Source organism: Chlamydotis macqueenii, chromosome 20 (genome assembly GCF_036417535.1).
Source record: "Chlamydotis macqueenii isolate bChlMac1 chromosome 20, bChlMac1.mat, whole genome shotgun sequence".
NCBI classification, from domain to species: Eukaryota; Metazoa; Chordata; class Aves; order Otidiformes; family Otididae; genus Chlamydotis; species Chlamydotis macqueenii.
Window position 1 is genome coordinate 6,017,709 of NC_141575.1, and position 24,996 is coordinate 6,042,704.

Here is a 24,996-nt window from a genome sequence, read left to right on the forward strand (position 1 = left end):
CTGATTGAGTTGCCCTGGTAAGAAGTATCTCTACCAAAGCGTGTGGGGGCGAGGCTGGGGGAAAGTCAGTCATTTAGGGACAGTCAGTTCCTTTCAGGAAGCACACTGTTCTGAGAATACCAGTATATCTGCAAGTTTCAAGAGGCAATATCAGTGCACCTATCTATGATTACGCACTCTGATAATTCAAGACCTTTATTGAAGACCTTCACATACCAGTGTTTAACTTAGCTCACTACAGATAAAAGACAACAAGAAGTGTCATGTGTTTAACACAGTGAAGTGTAAAATTTTGATCATACTTGCCCTAAAGCGTAAGCAGCTATTCTGTTCCTCTGACAACTATACAAATTGTGATAGCTATGGAAATGAGACGTGTCACATAACAGAATTTAAAATGTTTGGTTTATAGTAACCAACAATCACAAGTGAAACTGTGCTGAAATAAAGTGTTAATCTGGTTTCATGCAGAATATCTTCCCCTCAAGTTAGTCATCAGTCAGGTCACAGCTATTTGTTGTTAGAAATCTGTATTCACTAGTTGCATCACAGTAAACTTTAATATGCCAAGGCTCACAGACTAAGATTTAGAAGAACTGCATCATATCAAAGACAGTTTAAAACAGCTCCCACACCTTACGAATAAAGAGATTTCCAGCACTTAGAGTTCACTCAAATACTTACTGGGCTATCAGAGAGGCATCTATACCAAAGAAACGGGGATTACAGTAGGAAGCAACAGACTTACTCTTCACAAAGTAGTACAGTGAAGGAACTGTCCACATACATTAAGGCTAGACACTGACAGACACCCTACCTGAAATGAAAAAGTTCCTCTATCATTGTGAACAGGATGTTCTTGTTCTATTATGCTCTGGGAAAAGGAAAACAGACTTTTAGATTATTTTTTTTTAAGCAGGTAACTACCACATTTGGCTACATCATCCAGAAAATCAAAACTGCATTCTGTATATTTACAGTGGAGGCTGAGAGCAATAGAAAATACTCTCAATTTTCTGGCTATGCTTATACTCGAATTCATCCAGGTTCTTTCTGAAAAAGAACAGCAGATAGTTTCTTACCTGGGAGGATGTTGTACTCCGTTTGGACTTCCCACCTAGAGGTAAAAGTATTAATGGTACATTTAGAGTGCTTGCATTTAGACATCCTCATAGACTACCACCTTTTACACATTGCACATACCTTACTCAGACCTTCCTATACTTGTTTCTGTGGCAGCTTCCTAGATAATGATTAGCAGAGATTCTTTCCCAGTCCCTCCTTACTCTGCCAGGACTCTTCCTACAACTAGCATTCATTCTGAATAAGTGCTAGAAGCACTAAAATAGGCTTCTCTACTATTACACCTTCTACAAAAGCCTAAGAAATCTTTCCAACCCCTCCAATTACAGTGATGCAGGAGGCGTTACGACCTATACCAGATGCAGACTACAGCCTTGTTTCATATGTTATGACTGAATGGTGTTAATCTTGCTGACTAATCTTAATCTGGACATTAATACATGGCCTGACAAACATATGAAAGTCCTAATTAGCCCTGGGAAAGGAAAAAGTTCTCAGCTCTCTACTAAGCAAGATCCTAATAAAAACACATACGAAAACCAAAGGTATAGGTGACCTGCCAAGTCAATATCTGTTTTGAACTTGAGAAAATTCACAGGAGACTTCAATAGAGCAACACATCAAGTTCACAGTTTCACTCCACTCCTATAAGCAGCTTTTCAAACATAAGGTCATCCCATTCTACCAGAAAGCAAAAGTCAAGACTTGGCCTTTGGCTCCTGCACCTCAGTGCGCCGTCAATGTGCATACTACAGTTTTTAGTGTAAGAAAAAGCAAAACTAGAGCTGTGAGATCAACCATCTTCAGTGCCATGCAGCTTTAGTTCTTGACATGTTAGAACAGCTGTGCAAAATTTTCAACAACAAAGCCTGTGAACATGACAGGCCAAGACAGACTCAGACTACTTCAGATCAGACTGCTGAGCTGTCTGATCTGAAGTCTAAAACTCTTCCAGGGATAACATGAACTGTTCAGAGCTAATCCCATCAGAGCTGAGATTATAAAACTGCTTTGTCTGCTGGTGTGGAAGCCAGACAAAGATTTGCACTTCCAAGAAAGGTTACTGGTATAATTACTTTTCCATCCCCATAGCTTCTAAGTGACAGACTAGATTTCAATTCTTTCGATATATACATACAAAGTCATACAAACATTGGCTGGAAAGGACCTGTGGAGATCTTTAGTCCAACTTCTGACTCAAAGTATGCCTAGTGTCAATACTGTATCACATTGGCCCTGGCTTTGTTTAGTCAAGTGTTTAAAACCCGAAAGGATGGATGTTCTACAACTCGCACAAATGTTCTCCTACAATGCTGAAATAGGTACCTAGAAAAGTCTTATTTTCCCTCCTAACAGCTGATCTGAGACACTCCAGACTTAGTAAGGAGGAAAAGCCACAGGCTGCATTGTGTGATACTACTAAAAATAGCTTGGCATCATTGTCATCCTAACCTTCCTTCAACCAGTTGCTGGAGGCTACCAAATTGCCCCTTAGCCTTCTTTTTGCCACACAAAAGAGACAACCAAGTACCTCAACCCCTCTTCACAAGTACTGTAGGTCTCCAAAAATCACATTAGGTCTCTGCTGGATCAATGGAACTGATTAATACAAACCATTGATCAGGAGAGACTCCAGCTCAAAAGGTAGCTCTATGTACAGGTTTACACAAGACTCTACATCAAATTCTAGCCCAAGGGGACCCCAGAAGGTGACCACAACACACTGCTGGATGCACATCAATGAGGAATTGGTAGTGAGAGAACACATAGGTCAGGTTTAGCAAGCTTACCTTTGTTGTCTGTATCTTGATCGGTCTTTGTAGGATTTTTACCAGAATCACTGCTCTGTTCAGAAGTTTTTAGCAGCTTGGTGCTTGAGGCAGTAACATTTTCCTCAGACGTGAATGAAATTTTAGGTAACAGAGAAGCAGCTTCTGCAGAGAACCGTACTTTCACACTAAATAAACAAAGAGGTTTTACACAAAACAAAAGCAAATTAACATCCATAAAGAGGCTGTCATAGCCTACGTATACCTAAATAAAGGAAAACCAACATGTCTTAACTTTTTTTTTTTTTAATCACAGAGAACAGGCAAGCACCAGATCATGACTTACAGCAGCCTGGCATTGAACTAATCACTGTGGGAGAAGTTACACTATATGTTTACATCAAATACAAGAGTAGCTGAAGAAAAATAGGTTAATTTAGTTTTGGTAACCAGAGCCTCATTAGAAATTATCTTTCCACACAGTTACAGTTGTTCTTGCAATAGAAAGCAACACAGCCTCGAAGGCACTTCCATAAAATAGATCATTCAAGACAAACAATAAAACAGCATATTCAGTGCAAGAGCTGCAACAGTGACCCAAGACTTCAAGTTCTTGCCTTCAGCACAATTAAGGTATGATTCTTTTGCCCTATGCTCCCTTATCCCTCCAACATACAGCAAGAATTCTTGGATCATTTTATACTGCAGATTTTTTCTTTCACTCTCACCTCCCCTCAACTCTCATGTAACCAATTAAAAAATAAACTACATGCACAGCAGCTTTCTAAGCCCTTAAAGACATTTCACAAATGATACATTAGATGCAACTAGAGAAATAACTTCAAAATGTGGCATACACTATTTACTCACACTTCAGTTTTGAAGTTCAGAAGTAAGATTACAACAGAGACATCTTGCTCCGGCTTCTTTTTCAAGATACAGTAATCCACTTCTTCATCCTGGTAATAAAAGCAAGATATCTCTGAAGTGCCCTCCTGTTTATAAGAAACGGGACATGTTCCCCCCTTAGGAAAGGCTACCATTCTTAGTCCAGCAAGTTGTAAAATTGGATTATCCTTAACAACCTGCCCATGTCGAAAGGCCCCACTCCACACTCCCCGTTTGTTTTTTTTTTTAACTTCTTCCAACCACTCCTGGAATAAGGTAGACTATGAGATGTCCCCAGCACAGAAAACAAAGTCCACATCTCTTACTCTTACCAGGTAAGTGGAGAATCCATCATTCCTTGTTCGAACCAAACTGAACCCCACCTATGAGACAATGGAGAAGAATCTGTCAAAACAGCTCAGGTTCCCCTAGTATCAGAAGTCAAATCACCACTGAAAGGGTCAAAGACAGTGCTCTCTAAACAAATTAACCTACATTTAAGACAGAACCCAAGTATTTCTCATTACTTAATTAGACAAGAAAAAAATTCAAATATAATAAACTTGCTGCTTCATCCGTATCCACCAAGGATAAAATACATACCGATTCAAACCCAAACTAATCTGGAGTATCTTCTGCCCCTGAATGTTTTAACATTCAGTACTTTTCCAGATGCTTTTGCTTGAGGACGGTGTTGAATACTTTTACTAAAAAGGAGGCTGAACTGTGCAAAAGAGTAAGAACACAGGTCCGTTTTCTACCTTAGTATTTCAGTCTCTCTATTAAAATCACTAGCATAATGGGACATATAATATGTAATTTTAGAGTCCTCTAGAAGTCAATCACTGTTCTGGAAATCTACTGATTTAGTGATTACAAGATGCACTGCAACACAACAGGACAACAACGTGAAAATCTCACATCAGAGGCTCCCTTAGGAAACCTGTGTTTCAATACAGGTCATAGATGCGTGCATCAAGTTCAGTAGGAGATGCGGTAAGCTAAAGTTTATCCTTAAAGCAGAAGGGGTAGTGCTCAAGGATAAATCCCATCATATACCTATCCTTATAAACGGCTCACAGCGGCAAGCAAAGCCAACGGCATCACCAGTCAGGATCTGACACCTCAAATAAATTAAGGCATCTGGTGCATGGGAAATTCCACAGAAAGCTTCATACAGTCATGGGACTCCAAGTAACTTACTGATAAGCTACTCTTGTCATCAGAGCCCACAGGGGGCTTCAATGAAAGGCTGCTGACATTGACTTTCATGAAACCATCCTTGAAGAAGCCAAAGGTATTCAGGTGCACTTTCTGCCTCACATCATCCTGTAAGAAAGGAAAGTAAGTTTACAAATCACATACACAGACATCTGCCACAGCACTCGAAGAGGAAGGAGGGTGACTGAGATTGACACTTACTTAAGTATTCATGCAAAACATCTATCTGATCACACCAGGAGCAAATTTCTTTAGCATATAACCTTCAGATATAACCAATTATTTCATTGGAATTGACCAACTCTTCCAACAACCTGAGCAGAAAGATCTTTAAATAAATATGTCTTTGCTAATTACCAGGCTATACTACTGAAGAATACACAAGAAAAAAGTCCAGAATAAATTAAATATCTGGCACCACTGATTAAATAAAATATTGCTACCAAAAAAAACCCCAAACCTCAAAATGACAAACCAGGACTGCTGACAAATCAAGACAACTATTGTTTGAATGCTAGCTACTGTCATTGCAACAGACTGAAGAGGAATTAGTTGACTATAGTGGTGTTACCTAAGTGAGAGCTGGGTTTTGGCCAAGTGTTTAACAAGTATCACAGTGTACAGTCATCCCATCAGATCTTCTGTGTTAGGCGGGATCAGTGTTTGGACAGTCAAACACCTAACACACTGGAAAACTATGTGTATGGTGTAGAGAAGAAAATTTCTTATGTAGTCCCATTTGGGACATCCAAAAAAAGTCATTCGGAGGAATCTGGCTTGCATCTTACAAGTAGAATAAATACCAAAATCTGACTACGGGGGTGCAAACAGAATCACTTGGGTTAGTTTCTTTTAACAGGAAAATTCCAATCCCCTCCTCTGCTCCCAGTCTAAGTTGCAGAATAATTTACTTCCTCTCAGTCTGGCAAATAAACTGTAGAAGTTGATCCCTTTCCATCCCTTGCTCAGCTGATAAAGGCTCAAATATAGTGAGTTGCTTTGCTTTTTTTTTTTTCCTCCCCAAATAAGGAGGTCACATGAAAAGTAGTAAATATTACACACAGCTGCCACATGAGATGAGGAAAGGTCATATCCCTGTTACTCTGCATTCATAAATCCATAAAGAGGTACACAGCTGGACCCTCACTCCTACTGGATTGGAAGTAAAAGAGAAACAAAGCAAGAAAAATTAGAAAAGTTTAAGATGTGATTTAAAGTACTTTTACAAGTTGTCACTAAAAATAATAAAATTGTTTCTTCTTCCATTTTCTTCTAGGAAAAGACAATCAGATTGCAGAATACTCTAAGCAGAGAAGTCAGCTGTTAAAGGTAAACAAACTGTTCTGACAAGTACTGGAAGACTGAGCTAATAATTGTAGAAGTATAGCAAGGTCTCTCTCTTTAACCCTAGTATTAACTCCAACATCTCTGCATAAAACATTCCTGACACATAAATATCACTGACTGTAACAGCAGGACACCAATCCTGACACAGCTAACCTGTAACGTAGTTGTAATAAGATCACCCTAACAGAATCAAGTCAACCTGGCAAATAACAGACGGTTCCCTTACTGCCTAGAAGAGGAAAAAAAAGTTAGTGACACATGGCTCACAGCAGGTGCTTTGTTCAACTGAGTATTACAGCTGTGCTGTCTTCGGGTTCTAGGTCACTTAATGTGCTTCAAACAAGAGCCCCTCTGGTTCATTTAACACCGCTTTCAATATAATTTCCCAGTCAAAACCGAAGATTAATACTAGCTCTTTACATAGCACATCGTATGTATTTAACCACACCTGGACAAATAAGCATTTGTCTGGGAGACTGGGTAGAGGGGAATACAGTGTCATCCAGTCGTAACCTGTTTTGCACCTTGTAAAGATGACCAGAGACAGCTGCTTAACTCTGAGTGCTTGCAAAAGCTATTAAGTTCTACTTAAGTTTATTTACTCTGCTGGTTTACCAACATGCTTCCCACCAACAAAAGATAATTAATACACAACACACTTTCCTCCCTGGTTTTATCTCAGCTTTGAGTGCTTAGAGTTTACAGATTTAGTCCACAAATCCTTCAGCTTCACGTGATCCCACACACGCTGTCACCAGTTGCCACCAAGCAACAGGAGGCCTTCCAAGAGCACCTACTGCTCCACGTACCGACAGCTTAAAGATACGGGCTCACTAACAATTGCCCCAGCTCTCACAGGAAGTTTAACAGGTTGGAAGAATCCAGCTTTTATTTATCATCACTCAACTGCTGACTTCAGAAATACGCAACTGTAAGTTTACAAGAAAGGTGTGAACCCATACAAACGAATACTTGAGCATCCCAGTTGGTAGCATGCACCTTATTTTAACGGACACAGGAGGCATTTAACGGTTAACCCCGCCCCTCGGAGAAGAGATGATCCAGGACTCATCGCCAACAGGTTACAGTCATACCAGTACAGTAAGGTATCTGCTTATTTCCATAAAAACATTACCCATTTCTTCCACTCCTTTAGGATAAAAAAGGATTCTGCAACATTTGAATAAGTTTACAGGAAAGTAGTATGCAAGATCCTGTAGCTCAGAATGGGCAGAAAAAAATTCTTGAACGTTTTACCCAAAATCTAACTGGAATCATGCTAGCAGTACAGTGAAAGCTTCATCAGAGAGTGCTTAGCCTTACACAGAAGGAATTTTATTATTTGTGTGAGACTAATAACAATACTTATAATTTGTGTAAGACTAAATGAATTATTGTGGAAGCTAGTTTTAACCTGAGCAATTGGACACTAAGGCCTCCCAACATTAAAAGGCTACAAGTATTTACAAGCAACCACTGAAAAATAACATCTTCCAAATAACAATTTAACATGAAACTGCTATCTTGACAGTACATAAAATAGGAGAGGTCTTAGTTCCCTTTTGGAAGCCAGCTAACTGGAAAGATAACTGACTTTACTCAGAAACTACCACCACCACATTGTCAATCGGGCAGTTCCTCTTGAAACCAGTACCCTTGGCTGTTTGCTAACGTTAAATTTAGCTGTGTGCCTGACAAAGGCCTCGTTTAGACCAACTTCCTCATCCTCCGAGACAGCCTGCCATCGCATTATCCAAAATATAAGGCTTCCATATTTCAGCATTCAACTGTGAAGATAACAAATATCTTATTTTTGGTCTAGAGAAACATTCCAACTAACAGCTGCTCCTGGGAACCTCTGAAAATTGTTTCGATCAGTCTTCGGTAACTTCACCTTTTGTAGGGTTTGGGGTTTTGTTTGTTTGTTTGTTTTTGGGGTGGGTTTTTTGTTTGTTTTTTCAAAACATATCGCATCAAACTAATGAAGCTGATAACAATTGCTACTAAGGAAAAGAGTCTCCTTTTCACAAGGTTAGTGAAATAGCAAGATTCAAACAAATCATTTTCTAACTCAGAAGAAATCATTTTGTATGCTTTATTAAAGATAAAAGAAGTTATTTCAGAACAGGAAACCACTCAGACTGTGACTTGCTTTTCTGACAACAACAAAAAAAACTTCACCTTAGCATGCTAATTACAAGTACACGAGAATGAGGCTATTCTAACTTCAGCAATAACAGTTTGTTTGAGGAAACTCAATATCAAGCACTCACACAAAGCTGCAGCCTTCACCCTGGCACAGCGTCAAAGCACGCTTACAAGCAAGGAGCCAATGGCAAGAACACTAGAAGGGAGATTTCATTGTGAAAGGGTACAGTTGTTGGACCCTAATGTTTACATAAACGCTGTAAAAGAGTGGATGAAGTAGAAAGGGGGAGGCTGTGCTCTAACAATAAAGCTTGTGTTTATACAGGATGTGGACAAAGGCATTAAAGCACTCCTACTTTCCAGGGCTCGGTTAAGTCAGTGTTGCAACTCACACAAAATACCTACAAAACTAAAACCATACCCCACTTTGATTGTAAAAATCAGCAGCCACAGCTTAGTAATTGATCCAGGTGGATAAGAAACTCCCTAACAGGAACGAGGAGCTGTAACATCTGCTGCTGAGAACACTTGCACTTCAAAGTTTTCTATGTAAGGGAAAAGTATCACCCCAGGAGAAATTCTTCTGACACTCAGCTGTTGGTCACAAATTCCTCAAAACAGTACTGTAACCAGCACGAAACTCCTAATTTATTTCTTCAGAGAGAAGTTTACTTTTCCTGAAGCAGAACAACGTCCATGTGGTTCCACATTAGACAACTACGTAGACTGGAAAATTCCCTACACGTAAGTCACGAGTGTCTCCCGGGCATTCACTGTACCCCAAAGGCTGAAGGGGAGCTCCCACAGAGTTTTGATGCTCTCTGTAAACTGCTACAGCAACGCAGTAATGCTGGCCCTAGCCATAAACAACTTTATTAACTTCTTCCAACACTTCTAACAGCAAAATATTGCATGCTATTGACAGCAGAACAAATGAACAACCTCATGCTGAAGACTTACAGAGCATTTAGTGAACTACACAGAAGCCTTTAAAAAGCACCACCCCAAACGCACAGTTCCTCTATCACATAGCAACCGTGCAGCTTTTCATTTAAAACACAACAGAGAGCAGCACACTGCAGCTGCAGATGTTCAACGCAATCGGCATCACTTCCCATCAACTAGTTTTTCTTAAATATAGGCACAAGGCAACACAACGCTTGTCAAAAGCACAACTAGAAGTCTATCAAACCAAAACAGAGAGCTGTCAGCATCAATATCTTCTCCTGCCTCTACTGACTCAATCAGTGTGAAGAAATTACATCCAGAAGAGCAACACGACAGCCACGCAGCCTGTTAGAGTCGAGTGACCAACGATCAGGACAGGAAAGACAACTGCAGAGCACAGATTAAAAGTAAAAGCAACCCCAAAGCCCCTTCAGAAACCTCCCTCCAGCTCACGTTCAGCTCCCTCTTACCACACACAGCTTTCTGCCTTGCTTTTAACAGGATGTGAAGCATCCGCACCTTCAAACCGCTACAGTCCTGAGGCCTCTCCACACGCTTTCCCCATCACTGAGGGACAGACGGCCACAAAGGAAGGAAAGCGGCTAAAGACATGCGGGGGGACACAGCGGCAAGAGCAGAAGGCGGCCGAGGCGCAGGGGGAGAGCCCAGAGAGAGGAGAAGTGCCAGGGGGCGGTGGCGGGACGAAGCCGGAGCCGCGGGGAGGAGAGGAGAGCCCCGGCCCGCGGGAGGCGAGCAGGGCCAGGCCGGCCCCGCCGCTCCCCTCAGGCGACCCGGAGGGGGCCCAGCGCGGCCGGGAGCCGAGCCCACAGGCAGGGGGGCGGCGCAGCCCTTACTTGGAGGGTGAGGTGATGGACGCGGGCGCCGCCCGAGCCCGTCCAGAGCAGCAGCAGCCCCAGCACAGCCGCAGCCCGCGACAGCACAGCCCCAGCGCCGCGGGCCGCCATGTTTATTCCAGCATCAGCATCCTCTTCCCGCGCAACTTCCGGGGTCAAGGAGGGGGGGGGCACGTGACCGCAGCGGGGCGGGGCTGCCCCGCCCTCCTGTCAGTCACAGCCGCGCGGCTCCGCCCACCGGGGTTTGGCGGCTTCGCAGCCCTGTTCTCTCCCTTTGAGACTCAGAGTTGGCTTTTTTGGGGGGGGGGTTGGTTTTTTTTTTGTTTTTTTTTTTGAAGTTTCAGGACCCTTCTGGGCTGCCCCACCGTCCGGAGGCTGCCTCCCCACAGTGCCCCCCGGGTTTGGCCCGGGCCCCTCAGTGAGGGCCGGGGCCCTGTGGCAGCTCCCCCCTGGCCGCTCTCTCGGGGACACACCGGCCAAAGGGAAGCCCTGAGCCTTCCCGGGAACAGCCTGTGCGGAGGCGCGGAGTGAGGCCCTGGTTTGGAATGAGGTGACATGGAGCTGTGGGCGAAGGCCGGAGCCCTCCCCGCCGCAGCCCTCGGCCCTGCGGCACAGGCCCTGGGGAGGTGTGGGGCTGATGCCTCCAGCTCAGCCGAGGAGCAGCCAGCGAGTTCCAGCTTCTTCCCGGGAGCTGTGGTGAGAGCAGACGTTTGAACATCCGGTAGTCCAAATAACTGAAAAACTGCCTTTCTGTTTAAAGCCAGCTTTAAAGTATTAATTTCAAATATCACCAAAAAAAAAAAAAAAGAGTAAGAAAACAAAGGGCTTTCTGCTTCCTTACTGGAATAGTTTTGCAGCTGTTGAAGTATTTGAAACTGGTAGCTGTAGTCCCACTTAAAAATAAAATGACAAGCAGATTGGGCCTGACTTCAGTGACTTCTTTATTGCTCAAACTGAGAGTAACACAAGAAACAAAGTGAACGTGAATAGTGGCAACTAAAACAGCTTTTAGGCTAACACACTGTTAAAAAGCAATTTGGAAGGCTATGCAATGTGTCTTCTTTACAGGAAGTCATCAATATAAATAAATATAATTCTTCAATGTGGAGTCCTATGCTGTCAGCTCTGGGAATTCAAAACATTCTGATTTTCCCTTTCAGTGTACAGAGTAAGAGCTGTGCAAGTTTCTTCATCTACAGCCAGAGAAACGACGGGATTGGAATAGGTGAGTAGTAAAATACAAGTGAGTGTAAAACAGGCAGAGGAAAATCAATTGTCTTGGCCTTTGTGTTAGCAAGATTGTGTAGAATGTCACATCTTCGTACAGAGGTGATTCAGATGTTACTGTCCGCTGCCCATTGCCTCCTACAGTTTCATTTCCTTCTTTTATACTCTCAGGTAATAAAGTAAACACAGAAATCTCGCCATCAGCCAAAGAAACCTGGACTGGTACCAGAAAATATCTGGAAGCATGAAAAAAAAAAACAATCTTGTGTTTTTCTAATAGGATTCTTTCTGCGGGCATTAACTGGTACATGCCGCTAGAGGTCCTGTCAGCACCGGGCCTTGTACTGCACGTAGCTACACCCCACAGATTGAGAGACGCTCAGGTAACTACAAACATCGGAGAATTTATTCTGAAAAGATAACTCTGGTCCTGGTATTTTCTTGGACTTAATATTTTTAATGTTGTAATTATTATAATTCCTATGCACGGACCACCTGGGAAGCCTAGAGACTTTTGACTCCTGAGAAATATTTGCTCGCAACCACAGCTACAGCGCAGGCTTTCATGCCTTGCTTCACTACTATCAGGCACACTTTTGGCTACTTCAGGGGTCAAATAGCATGAGGTTTTCCCCTATAATCCTTGGGATTAGTTGCACTGAAGAGCTTCTCTTAGTCTGAAGATGCTTCCTAGTAGCAATTGCAGATTCTTATGACACAGACTAGAAACTGTCTGTAGATTTGTTTCCTGTTAACTCTCCACCTACTATTAGGATATTCTAGTAACTGTTAGTTCCCCACTTACCTAGATTAAATGATCTTAAAAACAGAATTTATAACCTGTTTACTTTCTTTGGCTATGCATTTTTCTAAGAATTTCTATGTTCAGAGATGTCTGTACTTAAATTTACATCTCTATCAATATGCAAACTGGCTGCTGTCTGTAATGAATATGCTATAACAGTAACTCTCATCCTTACATTTTAATATTTTACTACAGCTTCCAGACAATACTCGCCTTGCTTCAAATGTGCTGTTCCTAGCACATACAGTTATTCTCAGCTGCGATTAAACAAATTTAGCCTAGATATCTTTTTTTCTTTACTCCTTCATTGTATTTTCACATGTATCCAAACATCTCATTAGAACCAGTCACAGATTTTTTTTTTTCAAGCTTATCATGGGCAGCTCTTGAAATCCGATGGAAGGCATCAGCAATGTCAGGAAAATCTTGGCATGGAGATAGCCTACAGGTATCCCTCAGTAAAGAGTGAAACAGGTTAAGTGTCAATTTGTTAATCTACTCCATGAGCCAAGGCATAGGCATGTTGTGGGGCAGCAAGAGCTGGCTGTTCCCCGAGACATGGCATTGAGAGATGAGCATGGTAACACTGCCAACAGGGCAGGAGCCTCACCAGTTGGGGTCCAGTCCCAGAGTCTCCAAGCCAGGTGAGCAGGGCAGGCCTAGAGATGGCAGTTGGCAGCAAGAGTCCAGGCAATCAGGCAAGGTCATAGGAATGAGACAAGGGCTGAGATGAGAAGTCGATCTGCAGTGCAGGTGATGGTAGCAAAAGTCAGACACAGTCTAGCAATGGCTGGACAGGTCTGTAAGGATAAGGCAGGTCCAAGATAAAGCCAGATGTGAGCCAGGCTCCGTATTAACAGGGTCCGTAGCCAAGCACAGCTGTGGCTGAACCAGAGGCCCGTACCTGTACCCCTACAACATTGTTCAGACAGAGACTGAACCCTCAGGCCAAAGCTTAAATGCGACTCCTGACTCCATGGGCAGAGGGTGTGGGTGGAGGCAACAGGTGAAACTGGTCAGGGCCATTAAGGTTCATCAGGTCTTAATCAGGCTTTAATTAGGTCCCTGTGGGTTCTGATGGGGCATTTAAAGAGAACCAAGTTCCCTGCTGTGTCTGAATGATCTGTGTAGTGAGTGTTGTAACAGCAGAAAGGAAACAGCTGTGATGGTGATGGCCTTAGGGAAAGGTGTGTCCTCTTCCTTTCCTGGCGCTGTTTTAGTCCCAGTGTATGAGAGGTCACAGGCAACATCGATGTTCTTTGTCTTGGATGTGGATGATCTGAATAGAATTATAAAACTAAAAGGGAAGCAGCTGCCAGGGTGATAACTTCAGGGGGAAAAGGTGGGTCCTCTTCCTCTTGTTTCCTGGAAGCTAGAAAATGCTTGTATGTGTTTTGAAAGTTGTGAGTAAACAAACCCAGAGAAAAAGGATTAGACTGAATTGTATTTAGGGATTTATTTTATCTTTATGTACCTTCTAAATTATTTAGCAGCTAATCTGGCTGTTATCAAGTGGGAATGGGGTTTCCTAAACAATGTCCTGGTCTTCTAAAAAGGGAATTGTTTCTACTTGGGCTTAGGATCTACCTTTGGTAGTGTTCTGGATCATAACAACAGGAGAGGTAAACACGGAGAACTTACAGGAATAGACCGATGTCTAGATAACAGATCTGCATGGTCTTGTTCTCAGAGCAGCTGAGGGAAAACTTGTGTTGCTCAGATTGGGATTCTGCAAATTAAGTAACAAAGCAATAGATAATGTAATTTCTAAGTGTAATTTTGAACTGTTCTTCAGTGTCTGGGACCTTCTGAGCCTTCCAGCACCTACTTCAGCACAAAGGGCTCTTAATGCTCCCATTGTTGTTAATTACATTAGTAATTAGGGACCAGCCAAGCTCTAGGCCCTGCTGTTTTGGGCACTGTGCAACTGAAAGGAATAACAAAAGTGGCAATCCCTGTTTTGGAGAGTTTCAGGGTAAATAACAAAGACAATCAAAGACAGGAAAAAGTTCCCTTCCAGAAATATCCGGAACTGATTTTATTTTATTTAGTTTGTCTTGAGCTTCTGTCCACACAAAGTTTAATAACTTTTCATAGGTTTTGGCATGGTTGATCCTCATGTACCATCATAATAAACAACTTGCATTTCTGGCCTTTATCTTTCTGTAACTGGTTAAGCATTTTTATCTTTCAGTGTGGACAGGTTTCCCTGCCCGTGCTGGTGTAACAGGTTTGCCTTGTTCCCCTCCCAGCTCTTTGTGCAAAAGGAAATTCCACAGCAAATTTACCTCAGATGATACTAGCGCTGCTCTCTGTTTGGTCCTGGTACATTCTTTTTACTCAAGTATTTATGGATTATGCTCTCAAAAAGTTGAGATGCAACCGCGTTGTCTGGTTTTGCAATGTGTTCTGGATGGACGTAGGTCTAAGGACAGCGAGCTTTGGTGCGCCTTCCCCGAGAGTCTGTGGAAGTACAAACCCTTGGAAGACTGTGGTTGTGCTCTAGGCAGCGTGGCAGGCTCAGATATTTAAATATGCTGGCAGTAGCAGGAAGAAGTATTCTGTAAAATGGGTTGAACAGCGTGGCTCTGAGTTGTTTATGAAGTCAGTCCCTAAAAGTAATAACTTTAATGATGAACAAAAGTGTTGCCTGCTCTCTGCCTCCCTTCAAAGTCAGCTGTGTGAGGAGCAGCATTCTACTCCTATGTGTGGATCAGTTGAACTAGGACAAAAATAAATGCAGTTCAGTTATTAACATAACACTTGTCTCCATTGTTGTTCTACATATTGGAATTGCTTACTAACTTATTATTTTCTTGTCCTTTCTCATGTAGGGTAATAGCCAAGCATCAGTGAAAAGAAGTGTATTAATCTGAAGGGGATAATGGTTGTTGTAGCAGCTGTTCCGTTTTATCCTCTAACATCAAAAGGGTCCCCACCTTCTGTAAGCAGACACCTTTTTCCTCAGGTGAATAAATATGCTTCTCTTTTTTTTTTTTTTTTTTTTTCCCCCACCAGGTAAATCTTTCATGAACAGATGCAGCAATCAATATAAAATATCAGTCTAAAGCTCTCTTTACATTTCTTGTAGCTGAAAAAAACCAGAAATGTAAAATCAGATTAAGTGACACAGCTGAAATAAATGCTGTTACAGAGGACGATGAGCATAAAATCTTATTTATCTGGCAAGGAAATGGGCCGTTTTCTGCAAGGCCTGCATAATTGCTACAATAACCCCCATTTATGCAAAAGCAGATGATTTGCTTGTTTTCCTCCTTGCTCACTGAGCGTGTTGGTGACAGATGGCGGACTCAATATCCCCGGATCTGGGTTATTTTGGGGGGTGGTGTGTATATACATATGTTTGGGTAGCTGAGTTTGAAGAAGTCAGCCCCTGCAGTTAGTTTTAAGCGTGTGGGCTTCCTTCTTCGCTAGGGTGGTTGCCCTCCCCCCAAATGGTCAAAACAGGAATATTTGCTTTAAAAAAAAAACAAACCTACAACCCCACCTCGCTGGAGGAGGGGGCGGTACGAAATTGGGAAGCGACACCTGAGGGCGGGCGGGGCTGGGCCGGGATCACCGCCACGGCTGCCCCCTGGGCAGGGAGCGCCCGCCAGCCTGCACACCGGCCCGCTCCGCACTTCAAAGCGGGGCGGGCCGAGAGCTGCCCGCCGTGCGGGGCGGAGGGCGGGTGGATCCGGCCGGGGCAGGGGCCAGACGGCGGCACGGTGCCGCGGCGGCCAGCGGGGACCCGGGGCCGCGCTGACTGTGGGCCGCGCCTGCGCACTGCTGGCCTCGCCCCTCTCCCCCTCCCCGCCTCAGGCCGCGCCTGCGCAGTGCGCCAGAGCTGTCAAGCGGCCCCCCCCCCCCCCGCCCCACTCCGCTACCGCCTCCCCGCGCGGCGCCGCTCGGGCCATTTTGCGGCGCGATGAGGCGGGAGCGGCGGTGAGCAGCGCTCGTCCCCGTCCCGCTCCGTTCTTCTCCGTCCCGGCCCCACCGGAGCTCGTCCCTCCGTGTGCGAGGAGCGAAGGGGAAAGGAAGCGCGGCCAGGGGACAGAGAGAGACCCCCAGCGCCCCCCGCCCGCCCCTCAGCGCCGGCCCCCGGCGGCGCGGCGGAGCCATGAGCTGGGGCACGGAGCTGTGGGTGAGTGCGGGAGGGAACGAGGGAGGGAGGGAGCGGGGCCGTTGCGGCGGTTACCGGAGAGCGCCGCGCCCGCCCCGTGTCATAACGGTCCGTGCGGAGGGGCCGGCGCGGTGCGGGGGGCCGGGGCTGCGCTGTGCGGGGCGGCGCGGGGGAGGCCTGGCCGGGGGCTGCTCTTCCCGGGGGTGCGGGGGGGGGGGTCCACCTTCTTCTAGAAACTTTTACCGCAGCCTCCGCAGGGAAATCCCAGCGGAGACTTGTTAGTTTTATTTATTTTCTTCGGTAAATTAAAAAAAAAAAAAATGCTCAGCGGCACAAAAAGCCGCCGCGGTTGTCGAGCGGAGGGAGGATTTCGAGCAGAGGCTGGGGTGGGTTTTGTGTGCGGCTCCTGCGAGAGGCTGGAGGAGAGGCTCCGAGGTGGATTTCTGTACAAGGGGGTCCGGTTTCAGGAGGGGGAGCTGCAGGGAAGAAAAGCCAGATGATAAAATTTCCCTTCGCTGTCGGTAAGGGGTTCCTCTCCGCGCTTGCCTTGAAGGACGGAGGGTTTTATTCGAAGAGTTTTCTGTTGTGTGTAAATAAGTACATTTTAATGGTCGGGAGGATTTCAGTGTATACAACACCTTGTTTTTTGAAGTGAACCTGGGAAGTATAAACACATATGATTTACGCTGGAGCGTTACTGGAAAATACCGAACTGTGATAAGTGGGTAATAGCGATTCGGAATGGTCCCTTGCTGATCTGAGGAAAATAAGAGTAGGCGGATAAAAGAATTCTTGAAAGGCAAAAGGGATACATATTCAATCACAAAGAGGATATGATGCAGCCATGTTTGGCAGCGTGATGGTGGAGCATGGGGCAAAACCTGTTATTGAGGGATGGTCACAGTGGACAGGAGACTGCCAGCGGTTGTTAATTTAATGATGGGAAGTTAAAAAAAAAAAATCTTTGGGGAAATCTGTGCTCGGGGGAGGAGAGGGGAAGAGGAAAAGGGAAATAGTGTTTGGAATGGAGAAGTCAAGAATGAGTGGCAAAGGGTCATCTGGATTGCAAAGCACTGCAAGATTTCGCTCCTATATTCTTCTGTTTGTGGCTAGTAACCAGAGTGAGCTAAGGTGTAAACATATCTAAGCTTTTAAACTGTCTTGGAGTAGAAATGGTTATTTTGGATCTGCTAATTGCTGTCCTTTCCGGATGCATTACTGGCCTGTTCTGGCAGACAGTTAAGCATCCCGTTTTGCTGTGACGTTGTCGTCGTGTTATAGCTAGATCTGGTTAGAACTAGACAGTAAATTAGGGAGCAAATGCCTACTGAGAGGTTATTGTGGGATGTTTGTCTATTCCAGAGAAAGAGAGGTGGTACGTACTGATGATGTATTGTAGTGATGCTATATTGATTCAATATATAAACAGTCCTGCTGCATGGGAGTGTTTATGGGAAAATCTGCAGTTGCCTTCTTTTTCTGCATCTTGGATGAAATAGTTTGAGTGGAATTAAAATAAGAGACAGTGTAACAATTTTGAGGCAGGAGAGAAATTCTGAGGATGGACTTAGTTATTTTTGCATTCTTAAAAGTGCAATACAGAGACGTTGCTGCACGAGAACAGTAGTAGAGAGTAGTGCTTATAAGTAGTTGTTTCTGTTTTATGTAATCTTTGCAGGTTATATATTTGTCTTCTGTTACAGTTACAGACTGCTTTTGTAACATACTTCTCTCCCCCACCACCCCGCAAATTTTTTTTTTTTTATGAAATTATTGGCTTCAGCAGCATCAGTGTTATGTTTCAAATCTTCAGTGTAGTACTTTGAGAAGTGTAGCAGCTTAGAGAGGGAAAAGGTTGGACCAACAGATTAAATTATTATAGATACAAAATTAGCAAGAATTGCTTTATTTTAAATTGAGCAGAGCTTTGAAAACACGTCGGTTTCCAGTGCTTTGGGTATTTAGGCCGAAACACTGGTTTCGCTCTCCATGTTCTCCCTTTCACTGGGAAAGGGAACCACACAAACAACCTGTGTTTAATATGTGCTACCTCCTTTTGTTGATCATTGCATGCTTTTTTATAAAGGCAAAAATTAAATTGTGCTGATCTCCGACAGTGGATGCGTGCTCATGATTCATCTCTTTAAGTGTAGCAAAGGAGAAGTAAAATCAAGCTTGCTCTTTTAGAGCATGTAGAATGTTAATGTCCATGGATTTATGTAGAATTTATGTTCATTCCTGAGGAAAAAAAAAAAGCTGGTTGCAGAAAGGCTCATACTTCAGAAGCAATAAAATCCCTTCGGCAACATGTAAGTTATTCCCTAGACAGCCTTCTAGCCTTGTGCTGTGATGTGAGTGTATTCTGTGCCTCTGGCTTACATCTCCTGTTGGAAAGTTCCTAATGATATTTCACTTGAATCTAGACTTCTGAGTTCACAGGATTGGCTCCATGAGTGTAAATGGACCCATAACCGGCAGAATTATTAGAGGTACTAATGCAGCATTTATATCCCGTATGAGCCTAAATGCTCGGGATAATGAGATCATCTGGGGCCTCCAAGCAATCCAGCATTACAGAGCAAAACCTGAAGGTCTCATGTAACCAGCTGAGTTTCCTGTGTGTAAGCACGCTGTACAGGGCAGCAGCAGCTACTCTGTGCAGTTTGTCCGTCTACCCGATCCCTGCAAAACTCCTTCTGCCCATTACACTTGAAACATACAGGAGCTGGAGGAAGAAGTGGTGGGTGGAGGACAAAGTACAGTCGTAGGACCCAACCGTTTTGTTTTTCACTCCAGTTCAAGAGTAGCATTAAGGGCTAAGAAGTAGGAGGGTACAGTAGATACTTACTTTGTATCTGATTCTGGAAATTGGCAATGTTTTCTAAATACTTAGCTGATGTAAGCGGTAATTAAAGATTGTGTATCCCCATGTACAAACTCAACTTGAACCTTCAGTCAACTATGCTTCGGGGCCCATGGGCTTTAAAAGCATACTCGGTACTCTTTCACCCTTTTCCTCTCATTGAGTGATGAGGAAGAACGTAGAGCATGGCATGTATGGCTATTCTGATGCGTGCTGGTAGAACGCTACTGTGTGCTCCACTTCCCACCAGTGTCCTTTTGTGTGGTGTGAAGCCCTTCAAGCAAGTGGTAGGAATTACATAGCAAACCGAGCTAAAACTAACCTCAGTGCTTCAGTCCTTGGCTTTTGAGTGGAAAAAGCTGTGGCTGCATGGTTGCTATATTGAAGGGGACAAACCCTTTTGATGATGAGTTCTGGTGCAATATGTAGTTTGGGGGAGCTACGTGTAAATTTGTGGTTAAGTGGTCCAGGAAAAACTCTGTTTCTTCAGAACACTGTCACACAGTATGGCAAATGGAAACGGCAGAGAGATTAAATGTGGGAAGATTAATCTTTTTGTTATGAGTGTTTCCGAGGTGGAGATACCGTGGGTTTTTTCCACATTCAGTATAAAGTTTAAAAAAAGACTGAGGGGGAAGGTGATTTAATCAAATTTTTCTTTGACCTTTGTGAAAAGCTGAGTGTCTGCTAACAGCTGTCACTCTCCTTCCAACCTGTGAGAAGGTGACTGTTCTGTACTTGCAAAGGACTTACTTTGCTGTCCTTACACAAGGGACGGTGTTGGCCAACTCCTCACATGACTGATAATTTGGGGACTGCGCCTTTTGTTTGTAGAGTGTTCCAGTGTGCTTTCGTGTGGAAAACATACACTTTGTGGATGTGGTTAGTTTTGCCTTATGAAGTTCATGCCACTTATAAATATGAATTCCCTTTAAAATTTTGATGGTTTAGACAATTATTGTCTTCAGTAGCAGTAATTTCTTAATTCACAGTATTAAAACAGATGGGATTCTAGTAGATCGTGTTCTCTTAACTACATCCTCGTTGTCAGAGGATGAAACATAGGTGCAACTCTGAGAATTTGAAGGCCCCACTTGCTGTCTGTAAATCGTTTCCTCTTTCGGTACTTGTGTGTCTATTTCATCAGCAGAATTTGTTTAGAGAGCATTTCTTAAATTTGCCTGAATGCGGTATTGTTCTTCAGTAGTGTTTATAATGCATGGGTGTTGCTTATAGTAGTGACACACTTTGGGAAACTGTCTGGAGTACCCAGGTGATTTTGACCTTGGTGGCTTTACATAGTGGTGTCACCTGGGCACGGCAGTCAAATGTGATCTTAACTGAAGGCTCTGTTCTTGTCGGCTTGTTCCCTGTAAGAGGATCTGCAGAGCTGGATCTGAGTTTGATGTATTGATTCTTTTCTGAAGCCAACATCTAGTTTCATTGTATGCACCGCTGTGGTTGATTGCATACAATAGAAATCTGTGTGTGTGTCATCCCACCCATCCCATTTTCACACCTTCTTCCCCCCTCCCCAGTTCTTTCGGTTGGCTGTTAACTGTTACTCTCCAAGACTGAAAGGAAAAGGAGCTGGTTTCTGGTGGGACAGGGACACAGATTAGAGGTATTCTTAGAGTCTTGCATGCTAAATCACAAGTTAACTCCCATTGTGAGTTGAGAGTTTCCATTAGATAAAGTAATGGGCCTATCCTTCAAAGGTGGGTGGATGAATTGTTTGTTGTTTAGAAAATCTGCTGTAGTGACGGCAGATGCTCTTCGAAAACCTGTGTTTTTCTGTGAATTGGCTGTGAATTGTTGCGGTTTATCTGGCATCATCCAGACAACTCCTAGAGGCAGAGCTGTGCATCCTTGACCCATTTCTCTTTGTATTTAGTAGAATCTTGGTTTCTATTTAGTAACGTTAACACTTCTGTAGAGACTGGAATTTCACCCACAAATAATCCTGGAGTAAGGCACCCTAAAAGCAAATACAGTGAGAGGTGGGGGGGGAATAGATTAAGTCAGGAATAAATGCATCATATTTATAATTTTGACTTGGTTATTCTAAGGCCCGTAGTAAAAGTTGTATACAGAGTGCTGGAGATGAGCACTTCAAAGCAGAATACACTTTTCATTAGCTAAGTATTCTGCATAGTTATTTGGACAGTTTGGAGGTAGCAAAAATGTTTGACATTAATATTTCCTTCTTATTTCACAGTGGATCACTCCCTGTTTTAAGTGGTCAGCCTGTATGTGCAGATTACTGAGTAAGAAATTGTTTATAGAAGTTGAATCATCACGCAGGATCTTCATTCTGCAGCGCACACCTTTGTGCATTTGCCCAGCTCAGGTTGGTAGTTCAGGCGGCTGCAGCCTGAAGGTTGTGCATTTTAAAATTACTGCCATCATAGTAATTTTCATTAGTTTACAAGTAGTTGCTTTTTAAACTTGAACATGTGTTGTGTTGAGCTCCCCTGCTACTCGCCAGGCTGGTCAGTAGGAGAACGGGTTTGTGTGTGGGGTCCCTGCCTACACCCCTGTGTACTTCCAGGCACTGGGAGCGGAGACTCCCTTCTGGTACCTGAATGTCTGAGTAATTTCGTTTACAATTCTCCTTTGCTTTAGGAAAGAGGATTTCTAGAATTTTGTCACCAACCTATTCTTTTATTTCCTACCTATTCATTAAAGAATGGGGGATTTACGCTCTTTCAGCATGAGTCAAGACTGCAGGATATCTTTTTTTTCCCTTTCAGTCACAACTCTTCCCATTTGTATTGTGGCTGCTCGAGATCTCCCGCTTTCTTGAACCATATGGCAAGGCAGTCAAACATGAGACGATGTTTTTCTGGACTCTTTGCAGCTCATTAGTGTTACTCATGTTGTGAAACATTGTTTTAAAGCAGAATTTCAAAGGCCATACTCCACATGAAGAGTGGGAGCCACTGCTGCACTGTAACTTAATAACATACTTTACATTATTGCCTTTCTTTGCTGGAAAGGTAACCTGCTAATGAATTTTTGGAAATTCACTTTCATCCTGTTTGAAGTAATGCTTCTGAGATGGGTTATATATTGAATCCAATCCAGGTGTCAAAATCCAATGCTCTGAGTTTCCTTAGTGTTTGTATAAATATTTAAAAAAGAACTTCCCCCTTCAATATTATCATACACTTCTCCTTGCATTCCTAGAAACTCTGTTTTTCTATTTCAGTTTTTATAACAATAAGCTGCTTAAATTGGTGAGAGGAAAAACACTGTTGTCTCTTTGGCATATTGCAGCCTTTATCCTTTTTTCAATCGATGGCTTTAGCTCTAAAATACGAAACGGGGGAAAAGTAATATATATGTTGTGTGTATGCACATCTGTATGTACAGGATATGATGGTTTTAGTCTGTCTTCTCGAGCAGGTGTGGTAGGGGTGATTTGGATCCCTTTGGAATTTTTACATGATTGCTTTGGCTCTGTGTTGTTTGGATAACCTTATTAACCTGGTCAATTATTTCTTTTGACTCAGTTTATTAAGAATGGCTTGTTGGCATTATTAAATAAAATGTTTCTTTTTGCATCTAAAAATGGAAGAACTGTAGATAAGATTTCTAGATTACTTAAGCACAGAGCAGCGCAGTTAAAGTGCAGTAATGAAATGTTGATTGCCCGCTGCTCATTGCTGATCGCTGAAGCAGACATGCGTGTTGTAAAGCACGTAAAGAAGCAGTTCTGTTGCAATGTTGTCCTTAATTTGTTTGGGGAAGAGTCAACCTCATTAGAAGAACAACCAAAAGAACAACACCAGTCCCCCAGACATGCTCAGAAACCCAGTAAAGCAGTAAAACTTGAAACATAGTCTCTCAGGAATTAATGCCTGATTTAGAAGGATGGTCCCCACTGAGCTACCAAGTCATCCAGATAGTCCTTAATCCTGAGGAAATGCCATAGTGGATTATCATTCGTCTTGTTGTAGCTGAAATAATGTAGGTTTCTTATGTTGTGTCACTTGACTGTCTCTTGTTCAGTATTTTTCAAGTGGTTCTGCTTTGTACCTAAAAAGGTTTTAAAACAAATTCTTGAATTCTACCATTTTAGTGAGGCTATATGCAGGCTATGTGGCAGGAGAATTACCATCTTGCAGAGATGCTGTGAATACTACTTTTTCCTAACTGGACCCCTGGAGATCTTGATGTTCAGCTCTGTTTAACACTGAGAAATTGCTTATTGGGTGCCTTGGAAAGTTTTCTCTGTCTCAGCCTATGTTCTAGACTAAGCTGGTAGCTCTTATTGTGGAGGTTATTTAACGCTTTCTGTTGAAGTCACCTATTTTCTCCTGCAATTTTTTTTTTTCCTAAGTTGGCATATTTAAACTGCAGTTTTCTTTTGTCTGTGCCTGCCTCACACTTGTGATATTTCAGATTAGTCAGGGTTGTTCAGTTGTTACCAGGACTGGTGTCTTGCACACTCTAAACACGATGCCTCTTTGGTTTTGGAAAGCTGTAGTGCTCCCATTCATTGGAGCAAGGTTTTTTGAAATTTAGCAAACAATAGCTGTGGAACAGAAATACGTCTTCTGCTGTGCTTGAGAAAATCTGCCCAAACTGGGCAAACTTCTAAGTCTTTGGGAAAATACCACTTTGCAAGTACTCCATGAAGATGTTATTATTGCCAAAGTCTTCAGAAGTTCCAGTGTGTGCTGAGTACATTTTGCCCTTGGAGGGGTTTTTGTGGGACAAGATGATGCAGTCACCCACAGAATAATAGAACATGCCTCAGTCCCGTCCCTGCCAGAGTGCAGCCAGACATTCCATGTCATGGCTGCTGGAGGCCAGGGTGGAGCCAGGCAGCCTCTTCTGCTCTCAGACTCCTTTATTGGCACCCAGCGGTACGGAGGAGGAAACTGGCTGGGACGCAGTCCTACATGAGTGGGGTCTGGGCTGTGTTAAGGGAGGATAATGTGGGTGAGTGAGTTGAAGAAAGTGGACTACAGCTAGGAGGGAATGGGAACGAAAGGCACGGCTGCACTGAGTCATGCTAAAGGTCCATCTGACCGCTTAGGCTTCCTTGATGGTAGCAAACTGGTTCTTCTGTTGTTATGTACTGGTTCTTCTGTTGTTCTACTCACCCAAGGGTGAGAAATGGGTGAAGAAATGCTGTGGTCAGAGGAACCTAGCTGACTCAAGAGAACAAATGGGATGGGGAAGAAGTAGAGCTCAGACTAGGATCTAGTTACAGAAATTTGGAGCTGCTTGTCTAGGAACTGTTCCTGTGATTGGAGTGCCAAGAATTATGGGAATGGGGTGGTTTGGGGAGAGACAACTCAAAGTGGCGGTTCTGGTAGTGAATTCAGGGAGCATGGGAGAACTGGGACTAAATGGGCAAAGGAAAGAGCAGAAAATAGCTCGGGAGGAGAAGGGGAGTTTAAACAAAAAAAGGCAAGGAACCCGTAAGGAGGAAAAATCTTGGACAAAGACCGTCTGGAAAGAGCAGGGTTGGACGCTGGGTAGGACAGGTGGGACTGTGACTTGCTGTCAGACGGGATGTGCAATGGGATTAGAGCGTTGGGAGAGACAAGTCAAGAGTGTGATGGGATCAGGAGAAAGTGTCCTCGGTGCACAGGAGGAAGGAAGAGGCATGGGGCAAAGGATGAAGACTGGATAAGAAACAACAGCAGTGACGGGTCCTAGCAGTCCTCTTTTGCAGGCTTAGTTTTGTAGCATTACTATTTTTA

The 24,996-nt window shown here is 43.5% G+C and overlaps 2 protein-coding genes across 26 annotated transcripts in view; one reads left to right on the plus strand and one right to left on the minus strand.

The window, feature by feature from the left end:
- GPR107 (G protein-coupled receptor 107) overlaps positions 1-10,374 on the minus strand; it is a 40,105-nt gene extending 29,731 nt beyond the window's left edge. The window contains exons 1-7 of the mRNA XM_086763633.1: positions 10,259-10,374; positions 4,944-5,069; positions 4,073-4,123; positions 3,723-3,811; positions 2,874-3,040; positions 1,083-1,117; positions 818-874 (exon numbers count right to left, since the gene is read on the minus strand). Coding sequence (XP_086619759.1) covers positions 818-874; positions 1,083-1,117; positions 2,874-3,040; positions 3,723-3,811; positions 4,073-4,123; positions 4,944-5,069; positions 10,259-10,369 — 636 coding nt within the window. The 5' untranslated portion in view covers positions 10,370-10,374. The remainder of the gene's footprint in view (positions 1-817; positions 875-1,082; positions 1,118-2,873; positions 3,041-3,722; positions 3,812-4,072; positions 4,124-4,943; positions 5,070-10,258) is intronic.
- Positions 10,375-16,183: 5,809 nt separating this feature from the next.
- Positions 16,184-24,996, plus strand: part of FNBP1 (formin binding protein 1) — a 95,454-nt gene continuing 86,641 nt past the window's right edge. For all 25 annotated transcript variants that reach the window (XM_086763521.1, XM_086763520.1, XM_086763522.1 and 22 more), the window contains exon 1: positions 16,184-16,434. In XM_086763521.1, the coding sequence (XP_086619647.1) occupies positions 16,411-16,434 (24 nt within the window). In that variant the 5' untranslated portion in view covers positions 16,184-16,410. The remainder of the gene's footprint in view (positions 16,435-24,996) is intronic.